The 12327-nt window shown below is 48.4% G+C and overlaps 4 protein-coding genes and 1 non-coding gene across 5 annotated transcripts; 3 read left to right on the top strand and 2 right to left on the bottom strand.

The window, feature by feature from the left end:
• The first annotated feature begins 3011 nt into the window (after positions 1-3011).
• On the top strand, positions 3012-3094 carry CI109_105229. Its single transcript has one exon. It is a non-coding gene; the product is annotated as a tRNA-Ala (tRNA).
• Positions 3095-3831: 737 nt separating this feature from the next.
• CI109_105228 (pre-mRNA-splicing factor CLF1) lies at positions 3832-6681 on the top strand (the record flags this gene model as incomplete). The annotated part of the gene is made up of 13 exons (XM_065967617.1): positions 3832-3897; positions 3972-4134; positions 4188-4390; positions 4450-4693; positions 4745-4890; positions 4942-4981; positions 5033-5065; positions 5118-5369; positions 5418-5533; positions 5585-5764; positions 5819-6202; positions 6251-6392; positions 6458-6681. 13 exons carry the CDS (start codon positions 3832-3834, stop codon positions 6679-6681), a joined length of 2193 nt encoding a protein of 730 aa, XP_065823689.1.
• A 118-nt stretch (positions 6682-6799) lies between these two features.
• On the bottom strand, positions 6800-8789 carry CI109_105227 (uncharacterized protein; the record flags this gene model as incomplete). Its single annotated transcript, XM_032003250.1, has 7 exons — positions 6800-7402; positions 7463-7636; positions 7686-7931; positions 7988-8097; positions 8152-8215; positions 8279-8301; positions 8366-8789. The coding sequence occupies 7 exons, from the start codon at positions 8787-8789 to the stop codon at positions 6800-6802; spliced, it is 1644 nt and encodes a 547-aa protein (XP_031862572.1).
• Positions 8790-9046: 257 nt separating this feature from the next.
• CI109_105226 (mitochondrial 54S ribosomal protein bL27m) lies at positions 9047-9784 on the top strand (the record flags this gene model as incomplete). The annotated part of the gene is made up of 3 exons (XM_032003249.1): positions 9047-9134; positions 9242-9343; positions 9426-9784. The coding sequence occupies 3 exons, from the start codon at positions 9047-9049 to the stop codon at positions 9782-9784; spliced, it is 549 nt and encodes a 182-aa protein (XP_031862571.1).
• Positions 9785-10011: 227 nt separating this feature from the next.
• On the bottom strand, positions 10012-12028 carry CI109_105225 (uncharacterized protein; the record flags this gene model as incomplete). Its single annotated transcript, XM_065967616.1, has 8 exons — positions 10012-10148; positions 10216-10402; positions 10453-10520; positions 10574-10702; positions 10775-10907; positions 10967-11782; positions 11855-11872; positions 11936-12028. 8 exons carry the CDS (start codon positions 12026-12028, stop codon positions 10012-10014), a joined length of 1581 nt encoding a protein of 526 aa, XP_065823688.1.
• Between the last annotated feature and the right edge of the window lie 299 nt (positions 12029-12327).

Raw genomic sequence — 12327 nt, 5'->3', positions numbered from 1 at the left:
CAACAAATGACATATATTGGGGCCATTGAGTTCCCCACAGAGTCTGATCTTGTGTGAAGTACTCAATCACCAAACTGTTTTCACTTTCAGTCGCAACCACATGTATAGACCTACACTCAATGCCAAAAGGATTGCGGAAGTCAGCTGTACAATGTCAATGTCCTTTCAAGCATGACTCCACCGCCAAGCATTACCGAGGTGCTTTCTCCCAAAATGGAGAGTCTAGTTCTTGTGGCAAACAGGTTCAGAGACCCGAAAGGCATTGTGAGCAGGTTCTGTTGTGCAGCAATTGTGTGAGTGTTCAGTTGAACCTCATGTCCTGTGGCTCTCTAAGGTGAACAATATTGATGTCAATAGATGCTTCACTGTGTGGATTGAGACAGCTCATTTGCGAAACTCATGTTCAGAGTTATGTCAAAGAATGCAAAAAGACAGGGAGCAGTTCTAGATTTGTTGGAATCTTTGACGAATGGAAGGAGATGCGCTCAGAGGATGCTTCATACCAGGGATGGAGCAAACACTACAGCAGAGTATCAAATGAACAGCAATTTCAACAAGTTGAAGGTGGAGATTGTCAGATTATGCAGTCTTTCTCTGCAGAAAGCAACAGTACTACAGATGACAACACGACTTCAACACCACACACCTCGGGGGAAGACATGCAAACCTCTGAAACTGCAGCGCATGATGAGGATGGAGATCGATCGTTGCCATCCAGCTTTGCAAGTGAAGAGAGGGTCATTGTTGTAGCTGAAACCACAGCTCCACCTCAGAGCACCTCTCCAAATGATTCACAAACATTTGGACCCAAAGCTCATGGTATCGGAGGTCACCTGACCATGTCCCACAATCTGGCAGAGAGTACAGGCTCTGCAGCCAACATCACAGCTCCTTCACAAAGCGCTCCACCAGTAGACTTGCGAACATCTGAAGTTGCAGCTTGTGGTGCTGAGCCTTTGGTTCCAGCTAGTGAATCAGCTAGCTGTGGCTTCACTACAAGTGACACTTCCTCCTTTGTAGAAGCAATTGATACCACAATTGATACCACATCACAGCAAAGATTCCAAACTGATATGGGGATGCAATTCAGTAGCCAGGTGCTAACACTTCCTGATCCAGAGGAAAGCCAAATGTCAAGCTGGCCTCAAAAGTTTTCCTATGACCCAATGATATCAGGCTGGCCAGACGAAGGAGAACTGAGCCTGTGAGTGGCCATTCTTTAGATAATCACATAGGCTGTGGTTCATTCAGGGAATAAGATGATGTGGTTGTCAATCATTGCGGGAGGAAATGTTGATGACCAAGGCTTATCAAGGTGGAGTGGTCAGCAGTAGCAAATGGGAGGGCTCCAATGCCAAACACCATCATACACATCATGTAGCCTTGTATATTGCCATACTTGTTGTCATCATCCATCTGTTGAACAGGATCCAACATTCCATCCCATGCCGCAGTCCATTTTCAGCAATGTTGAGGAGTGTCAATTGTCATGCATACAGCTACTGAGACCAATATCCTGTAGTAATGCATTGCCTAGCCAGTGGCCAACTACACTACACAAGCTTTGCATTGCACTCAAAGGTCACCATAATCAGGATTCTGCTATCTCCCAATTCTAGCTATATGTTGTCAGAGGCGGGTCCTTTGACGGGCCTTTACGAGGAATACGGGATGTGAATAGGATGAAGTCCTATTCCGAATTGTATGAGTCAAGTACCTGCTTGAACAAGACTTGGGGTTGACTAGTAGAGCGCTTCACTTGTACGATGAAAGTGAACTAGACAGAGCAATATACATTCGTCACAGGAATAACTATGTACGAGTCCTGTGCTCATGTATATAAGTACCAATGATGCTACAAGAACCGTGGGAACGATTAGTCAGTCGAATCGGTCATCTCCTATGACGGCTGACGCTGGACCAATGTTGAACTGGTTCCCGTTGGCTAGCGAGTCGAACTATTCGGCGGCCGAGTCGAGGTGTCACGACATGAGTCTTTCGCTCAGTTGTACTGGGTCGTGACAGTCGGTGAGAAAGACGAGAATAAAGCCTTATGCTGTCGATAGAGGCGAGAGTAGGTCCAGTGGTTGTCGAGAATGGCGAGTTAGTAAGTAGAAGGGTGAATAATGGGTGGACTAAATATAGCCACTTGGTATGGGTCGTGACAAATGCCAACCTGTCACGACCGTATACCGATAATTGCGAACATGCCATGAAACTCGTCGTAATTCATAAAACCTTGACACGTTCATACGAACTTAGAACTATCACATCGTCGTACCGCGAATCTTAGATCTTTACCAATACATGTGAGTCCATGTAATAACGCATTGCCTAGCCAGTGGCCAACTACGCTATCCGAGCATCGCATCGCACTATAAAAGGTCACGATAATCGGGATTCTGCTGAACCTCCCGATTCTGGCTATATATACCCAAGGATGTTGGTCTTGGTAGTTGTCATTCATGACAGTCCAGAATATGGCCTTTTAGCAATTGGCAACCGGGAACATGAACATAACCGAGAACAAGCGAGAATCGCAAAGGGATATAGATGAAGGAACAACCGTAGTCAAGAGAACGAATCCCCAGCGATTCTCGATTTTAGTCTTCACCGTAGTACATGAACTTAGCCACCGTAACCACGATCTTAGTAGTCACCCGATCAGTCTCGACTTAGCTGTATATATGTTATACCCTTAAGTCCATGACACACGCGAACTTCACATCTACAATACTGTTTTGGGTCGAATCTTGGTCATTGGCTGGTCGGTGTGATGCCCCTGACACAACCGCATTTGCTACAAATCTCACCCAAAAAAAAAGGATTGATGACAATAATAGCATCTCGAATCAGGAGGGAGTTTGACAGAGAAATGTTGTGACTTGGATTCGCAGCAGAGAGCCAAAAAGCTAAGGTATCATAATGATCATATTCCCAATACAACGCAAGTAGGCTCCATCGTTCCCGAATACTATGTCAACATAACCGCTCTTCCAAACATCAACGGCGGGTTTGTGGCCCAGTGGTAAGGCGCCTCATTTGCATGATTGGTGCGTTGAGGAGATCCAGGGTTCAATTCCCTGCGGATCCAACTCTTTTTGGCTTTTGATCGAACCTTTTCTTCTGTTTTGCTACCATAACTGAGGTCCTTCAGGGCGGAGCACGCTCGTGTTACCCTTATTCTCTTGTTGCCACAGCTAGCGCTCACGATCGGCCCCTCGTAGTAGGACGCGAACACCCATGGACACAGGGAGTGAGTTTGCGACGCTGTAAGTGTCAGTAAAGACGGACAACCGTCGCGTGGGTGGAGAACGTGACGTACACGGTATTAGGCGCTTAGTTTGGCCATATATCAGTCTCGTCCACCCGTTATCGTAGAATTGAATTCTGTAGTGGTCTGAGGTAGCAAAAAATAAAGAAATGATACGGCACGGACAAGGATGAATATGTACACGAGTGAGTGTTATTTGTGGCATCTGCCCGGGCAAAGGTGCTTCTTCCGCCAATCACCGTCAATTTCGCATGTTCAACCTACAAAAATGAGGTGACTTTCACACCTCAGCGCTCTGTAGTGCCATCATAGACTCTCAATAATCATGTTGTTGCAACGATGCATGTTAAAAATCCCATCAGGGGCGGTACTTCGTTAGAAACACATGCACTCGGCACAGTGCCACACTCGAGTTTTGGACTTAAACTCCGCATCTGCCACTTCCATTGCTGGATCTTTGACCTGCGCGCATCACCTCAACACAATACGTAGAATATTGTTATCTCCTTGTACATACACCTCTCTCTAATCCTAAAACACTACTGTTCGCCGTCGCAATGTCGGGTCGAGATGCTCGCGATCGCGCTCCACGAGTGAAGAACCGTGCTGCGGCCGCGGTACAGGTAAGTTATAGCCTTTCCGGACGCTTTCCCGGCTTCTTCTGTACGCTGAACACTCGCTGTGCATTTACCTGTAGATTACCGCCGAGCAACTTCTCCGAGAAGCTCAAGAGCGACAGGAACCCGCTATCCAAGCGCCTAGACAGCGAGTACAGGACTTAGAAGAGCTTTCAGAATTCCAAGGGAGGAAGAGAACGGAGTTCGAGGGAAGAATCAGATATTCTCGAGATAGTATTCGAGGTGAGTTACCATATCTAATCAAATCAATCTTGATGCTGATGGGTGTCTCGTAGCTTGGATCAAATACGCTCAATGGGAAGCTAGTCAAAATGAGTTTGATCGATCTCGGTCGATCTACGAGAGAGCGTTGGATGTGGATCCCAGATCGGTCGAGCTCTGGCTGAAGTACACCGATATGGAGCTGAAGGCGAGGAATATCAACCATGCTCGAAATCTGTTTGATCGTGCTGTCACTCTTCTACCTCGTGTCGATGCTGTGAGTAGTCCATGCCGTTGTTTACGGTTTTGTGCTGACTACCTTTGATGGTACTTCAGCTGTGGTACAAATACGTCTACCTAGAAGAACTCCTTCTTAACGTTCCTGGCGCTCGACAGATCTTCGAAAGATGGATGCAATGGGAGCCGAATGACAAAGCATGGCAGAGTTACATCAAGCTGGAAGAGAGATATAACGAGCTGGATAGGGCTTCGGCTATATACGAGAGGTGGATTGGATGTCGACCCATCCCGAAGAACTGGGTGACTTGGGCGAAGTTTGAGGAGGAAAGGGCGCAACCTGGCAAGTATACTCACATTTTCTAAAATATGCCCATACTGATGATTCCGCTAGACAAAGCTCGAGAGGTGTTCCAGACAGCACTCGAGTTCTTTGGAGATGAGGAGGAGCAAGTGGAGAAAGCCCAAGCTGTGTTTGCGGCTTTTGCTAGGATGGAGACACGGTTAAAGGAATTTGAGCGAGCTCGAGTGATCTACAAGGTGAGTAGAGGGGATTGGGAAAGTTGTAGATCACACGCTGACTCGTCACAGTTTGCTCTTGCTCGTCTTCCTCGATCAAAATCAGCGAGCTGTAAGTGACCGCATATATGACTGCACGACGGCCTGCTGATTTTCCCTTCAGTATACTCGGCCTACACCAAGTTCGAAAAGCAACGTGCGTTGTTGTCTAGTCAATCTGCGCAGGAGATATGCTGACAATTTCGCAGATGGCGACCGTGCTGGTGTCGAACTCACCGTTCTTGGAAAGCGAAGAATACAGTATGAGGAAGAACTAGCGTACGATGGGACAAACTACGATGCTTGGTTCTCATTAGCAAGATTAGAAGAGGATGCGTACCGAGCCGACAAGGAGGATGGAGAAGATGTTGAGCCTACAAGAGTACGAGAGGTGTATGAGAGAGCAGTGGCCAACGTCCCTCCCGCACTGGAAAAGCGATACTGGAGAAGATACATATATCGTGAGTTTGATCTACTTAAGGTAGACCGAAATGTTGACAGTTCCTCAGTCTGGTTACAATACGCCGCATTTGAGGAAATCGACACGAAGGACTACGACCGTGCACGAGACGTCTACAAGGCTGCAGTCAAACTCGTCCCCCACAAAACTTTCACGTTCGCCAAGGTAAGCCAGTATGCGTGCGGATTGTACAAGATCGAAACTGACGTCTAATAGCTCTGGCTCGCATACGCCTACTTCGAGATCCGACGGCTGGACGTTACTGCTGCCAGAAAGGTGCTCGGTGCTGGTATTGGAATGTGCCCCAAGCCTAAACTGTTTACCGGCTACATTGAGTTGGAGATGAGGTTACGAGAGTTCGATCGAGTGAGAACATTATACGAGAAATTCTTGACAGTAAGTCTGTTCGCCTTGATCCTGTCCACTGCCGGTTTCTAACCGGTTTTGCAGTACGACCCCTCCCTCAGTTCTGCCTGGATCCAGTGGACGCAAGTCGAAAGTGCCGTCGAAGACTTCGAGCGTGTACGAGCCATCTTCGAGCTTGCTGTGCAACAAGCTTTGGACATGCCCGAGATCGTCTGGAAAGCATACATCGACTTCGAGGCTGGCGAAGGAGAACGAGAGAAGACTCGAAACCTCTACGAGCGATTGTTGGAACGAACATCACATGTCAAGGTGTACGTCTCCTACGCGCTCATGGAGGTCTCCGTTCTGGGTGGTGGAGAAGACGAGGATGGGAACGAGATCGAGGGAGAAGCTGGAGATCCGGAACTGGCCAGAGCTGTGTTTGCAAGAGGATACAAAGATCTGCGGGAGAGAGCGGAGAAGGAAGACGTAAGTGCCTTCGGTTCATTATCAGAGATCGACCTGACATCGTTGCAGCGAGCATTGCTTCTCGAGGCCTGGAAGTCGTTCGAGCAACAACACGGTACGGAGGAGGAGCTGGCGAAGGTGGAGGAGATGATGCCTACTACTCGAAAGAGATGGCGCAAGGCCGACGATGGCAGCGGTGCACTGGAAGAGTGTAAGTGCAGCGCGTCTTCTTGCCTTTGTTTGAACCGCAACTGACGTCGCTTTTTCGCATTGCAGACTGGGACCTCATTTTCCCCGACGACGAGAGGGATGCGAACCCTACATCGTTCAAATTCTTCCAGGCTGCTCAAGCTTGGGCTGCGCAGAGACAAGGCGACGGAGAAGATGGTGGTCTGTCATACGATCTGCCATCAGATTCGGACGAAGACGAGGACGAGGCCGACGAGGCTGACGAGAAGGGAGACGAGGGGGAAGCAGAAGCCATGGACCAGGACGAGTAAGGCGTACGCAGCATTTATCGTTGATTTTCTGTCCGTTATTACTTTTACATGTTTACAGAATGTAACATTGCAAGAAACGTACAACTGCAAGATATTATACAGTATGTGGGTAGATAGATTACGCTCTCCAGACTTGGAAATATCCCGGGATGGTCGTCCTTCCCCACCTGCACAACTCCACCTTGACCTCATCATCGTCGCCATCCAACTTCCTATGCACCTCATAGACCCTATTCCCCGCTCCGATCTGATCTAACCATTTCATCTTCTCCGCCAAACTCCTCAAATCTTCGCTCGTCGGTGACCATTGTGTGGGCGCATTGACATGGAATATCCTCAATTTACAATTTTCTAATGCTTCGCAGTTGAGTATAGTAGATCGTCCGTTGACTGAGACATACAGCTCTTCGAGTGACGGGTTGGATTGTATGATGTATGTAAGTGTCTCTTGTGCGATGACAAGGTTGATGAGTGATAATTTGCGTACCATGGACGGCGTGAAGAGTTGCGATTGTAATGCCACATAAGTAGACAATGGGAGGAAATAGTGAGCCGCAGAAAGTGTGAGATGGAACGATGTGAGCGATGGCAAGGTAGGAAGTGTTGGCAGATCCGATGGCAAAGCAATAGGGTTGGCAGGGTCGGGATGGGGAATCGTAATGGTCAACGATAGCGTCGATAAACGGGGTAAACGCGGAGCAAGAGATAAGTCCAGTAGTCGCTATGGCGAAAGTTCAGATGAGCTTGATTCTCTTACCAAGTTTCATTAGTTGTAGCTCACGGAATGAGGTAACGCATCAAGCGAAAGCTCCTCGACGTTGTCGCCCGCTTCGTCAAGTATAGTAAAGACACCATCTCTTGTTACGCGAGAACAACCCCACAGCGTGAGTCTTCGTAATGCCTTAAGATGTGGTGCCATAACTTTCAATATCGCATCGTCGATCAACGGCGAGCTCTGCAATTCAAGTCAGCCTAGAATTCGGAAAAAGATCCACATGACTCACTTGACAGATGATACCTAAACCTCTCAGACCTCCGCATCTTCGTTTGTCCAATTCTTTCACAGCATCCACCAGTTTGCTTTTCAAGTTCGGATCGGGCATCATTATTCGTAGATCCTCGAGCGCGGGCATACAGCCAAGTAGCGCAGGATCATAATACCTATACGAATGACCAGTGATCTCGAGAGACCGAAGGTGGTCCAGGTCAGACACCTTCTCAAGTAACGAAGGGTTGATAGATCGGTCGCGCTGCGATCATTCGTCAGAATTGAAACATGTGCGTGAAGGAATGACACGAGACACACAGTCCAAACAAGGGAGCGCAGATTGTACATGTGTGAGATAGCTTGTTGTACCTGGTCATCGAGCTCGGATCGCTCGTTGCCTCTCGCAGCAAGGGGGAAGAATCGAACATCTTCAAAATCCCAGTCAGCTTAATCGACGTAGCAATACCACCGCTGCAGCTGACCTAATTTGTGGACCAATTCGCACAGCTCAGGATTTTTATGCAGCGTATCCATGAGCAGAACAAGCTGCGGAATGATCGTCAGCTAAGACTGCGTCCAACTTCCGTCAGCAAATCTTAAATGGCCCACCTTGAAATGACATCCGTCTTCCCCTAAGTCACAATTGCCTTGATCAGCTACTGAATGGGTCGATTCCTTTGCATAGCTGGCACTTACAAGGTCTGACCCAGATGTATTCGTATAGTCTCTTCCTGGCAATCCTACACCAATCCTTGCACACTCTCGCTACGATCGCAAGATCTTTCGGTTGATCGAAATGTTCCAATACGCTCGGCACGAGTTCAGGATATTGAAAAAGCTTCCAGAGGGGAGAGATCGTGACCTCCTTAGTATTCGCGGGAAGGGGCAGGGGAAGAGGATATATTATTGTCGAACGCGGTGGCGTTGGTGGTCTCTCGACTTGTACATTTCGATCGTTCATGGCTGTTGATGAGGAAGAAGCGCCATTTGTTGTTGGAGGTCGCCATTGTCGTGCTCGTAAAAACATCTTGTCGAGTCGTAAGGGTACGAGTTTCGGTCCGTCATCAAGACGGATAGCGCGAAGCTCATCGTCAATCGTACGCAGAGCGTCTTCGTCCATCGTGCTTGTATCTTAGCGAGATGATTAGCAAGCTTGTACGAATTTACATCACTTTGTTGTCACGAAAGATGGATGGAGTGCACTGTATCTCGGTCAACGTCAGAAGTGGAGGTCTCGCGAAGTGAAACTTGTTTGTGCAACCCACTTTGTCACGGACTGTTACGTTCAAGTTTCGTCCATCTTTCATCGTTGCTTGACTTTTATCGACAACTACATTTCCACCTATACATCGCTTTCAGACAACTCGATCCATCGCAATGTTCGGCTCATCACTCTTCGCACGACCTTCGACGATTTTCAACACAGCGGCTGAGCTGCGTAGTCAGCTTTTCGCTGGGCCATCAAGTGAGCGAGCTTGTCCTCCCCCCTCTCGTGGCTTCAGCATCTCCCAACCCGAGACACTGGTTACGCCTATATGAGCGTCATACTGACACTTTCCTTGTGATTCACAGCCCTCGCTACTCAAGTCCGATTTGCATCCAAAGCTGCAGGCGGTCGATCTCGAAACGGACGAGATTCCTCGGGTAAACGATTAGGTGTCAAGCGATATGGTGGTAAGTTAATCTCCTCCTCTGCGTCACGTTTGCCCACTCGACTTGACAACGATCCGTACTGAATATCTCCTTATATTCGTAGACCAATACGTTACTCCTGGTCAGATCTTGATCAGACAACGAGGTGCCGACTTCCACGCCGGTCAAAACGTATCCGTAGGACGCGACTTCACACTCTACGCTACCCAACCTGGGTTTGTCAAATTCTATCAACATCATCTCCCTTACCCTCACCTCTCACGTCCAGACCAACCGAGTCCTGCAAACTTGCCTCCTGTGAAAAGACCAAGACAATTACGACAATTCGTTGGCATCGTCAAGAGTCGAGAGGATAAATTACCAAGAGATGAGAGACAGGTCGGAAGGGAGAGGAGGTTCTGGGGTTGGCCAAAGGAGAAGTCTAGTGTGGAGGGCTTGGAACAGGAGGTTGTGGGTGTATAGCATAGAATAGGGGTATAATATGCATCTATCTATCTGGTAACATGCTGTAGCATCAAGGCGAATCCGCGATAGGCATCGTCTTCGCCAGCGATTGAATTCGGTCAAGAACCGTTCCACAGCCATGGTAAAGTGTATCAAAAATCTCCCTGAAAATCATTCACTTCTTTCACTTAGCCTAGTCCGGTTGTCAGTATCACTCAAACTGCAGAGACGCCGCAGACTCACCCCTACCACCCGGCCATGTTTCTGAAATGCTTGACCTCGATTGCCTCCTCAGAGAACGATCTAGGCTGCATGTGCTCCCAAATAGGGTCGACATCGGGACCATCCAAATCACCCGCACCGTCCCAACCCCAACACCAGACTACACATTAGAGCATGATCATCAGCCTGGTGTTCTCTTACACCAAATCGCGCGATCGTCCACTCACCATACTCTGGTCCGGGTTGGAAGGTCATCTCGTCAAACTCGTCAGGTGTAAACAACCTGTCGTGCGGTCCGTACCAACTTCGATCTTGAGGATCGGTATGAGGGTCATCGGGCAATCCACCGATACGCTTGTATCCTCTGATCGCAGTGAGGTTTCGTCGTTCGGGATGAATGATATCGTATACTTTCTGTGAGGATGTCAGCGGTCGGTAATCGTTGTAAAGGGTGTCACACTCGCCTTGTCGTATGCAAGCTTGACACGAGGAACCATGATGATACGACCGTAACCGGCATTGAAGTAATCGTCTGCGATTACCTGCTTAGCAATGACCCGTAGTTGTGTGATTCTGTTCACTCACTGCAAATCAAAGAACATTCACTCGCGGAACATTCTCCCTCTGGCAGTTTAGCCATTCTGAACTTGACGTGTGGGGGGGCATAGAATGGTGCAGGGTCAAGAATGGCAACACCGTTCCAGCAAGATTGCACTGCGAGGTCAACCGACTGTGAGCTTAATCGACGACAAAAATGGGATCGTCTTTTGGCTTAGCTCAACTCACCCTGGATGGGAAGATGTCGTTGGAATCGGTGGTTTGACTCGGTATGATGGAAGACCTGCTCAAATGGAGCGTTCTCAAGCGCAGTACCGTTGATATCTCGAGCCACCCAGTTGTCATAGAAGACGGGAGCACCCTGCGATGTCGATTGTCAACGTCTGCTCTGGCGTGTGAGAAGGTGCGAGCCGCACTCACAATATCATCGTGGTACATGTAATCCGCTGCACAAGTGATACCCGCATTCTGTCTTCTACTCTGCCAGATCAATTCCAAGAGATCATCGACACAAGGCAAGATATCGTTCATGAAAACGATTGAGTCGAAGACTTCATTCTCGGTATCTCTCAACTCGTGAAGGGGAGTCATCGCTGCGTTTCGAACTTCGGCGAGATACTCAATACGATGGTTGAATTGACCTCTTGTTCTCATCGATGTCCTGATGATGATCCTCAATCCGACAGTCCTAGCAAGGGCGTCGAAGATCTTGAGCAATGCTTTGGTCTGATCGTTCGAACCGTTCTCGTAGATTGACACAAAGACATTGTGATACCCAAGGATGGCGGAAGTTCGGAAGAGCGTCGCGAAGATATCTGGGATAACGTCGAAAGAGTTGTACAAGTTGATCGCGAAGAAGTATTTATGTTGGTTCGCTGCCAACTCCCTCTTGATGTTGTCCATCCTCGCACCTCTACTTCCACCCGCGGCGAGTTGTTGAGCATCTTTACTCCCTCCCCAGAGTTTCGCGAGCCAAGAACCGGAATTGGACCATGATTTCTTGAATCCCATCAAAGGGGCATATCGATCTTTGGCCTGTTCAACATAAAGATCTTGGGGATGTCGAAGACATTCTTTTGTGTGGTGAGCGGAAAGAGTACCGATCAATTGGAGGATATGAAGTCGTTGTTGGAGGGATGGAAGGGTGATTTGAGATCGCTGTAATCGTGATGATCCAGAGATAGCGTTAGGTCGTAGGTTTTTAGACCCGGACCCTCTCCATGATTCAGAGTTGGACTGTGAAGGGATGAAGTCAGTTTATTCGTTTGAGACCAAGCATGAAACAATCAAGCAGCCGGGATAACTTACATCTCCACGTCTTAATAGCTTTAAGGTGACATTGAATGATCAGTACGATGTCAACGACCTTCACAGACGAAGAGCACTCACCGAGGCGACCAGTAAACCGACCAAGATTCCCACAAGCAACGAACCTGCTGATGGTAGCTTTCTACCAAGTGACAATGAGCCGGCAGGCTTCATGATGGAGCGAAGGGTTGAAGTAGTGAAGCTCGGGAGCTATGCGAATCGGGGTATTTGGAGGGGGGAGAGTTGCACTGCAACGTATAACGTGGGAACAGCCGTGTCGACCTGACTCGTACGGTACTATCTAAGCTGTGCCAGTCTAGTGGACTGTGATTTGGTAGAAGTTTACGGAGAGAAGAGCTATGTTGAGAACGGCAAGGATGAGAAAGTGCAAAGGGTGTCCAATGTGGTCCAGTGGAAAGTGACAGTGAAAGAGCGCGTCCAGACACAGACAGGTCCCAGCAACGCAACGGAAC

This window comes from Kwoniella shandongensis, chromosome 9 (genome assembly GCF_008629635.2).
Source record: "Kwoniella shandongensis chromosome 9, complete sequence".
In the NCBI taxonomy this organism is placed as follows: domain Eukaryota; kingdom Fungi; phylum Basidiomycota; class Tremellomycetes; order Tremellales; family Cryptococcaceae; genus Kwoniella; species Kwoniella shandongensis.
This window is presented reverse-complemented; position numbering and strand designations above follow the sequence as displayed.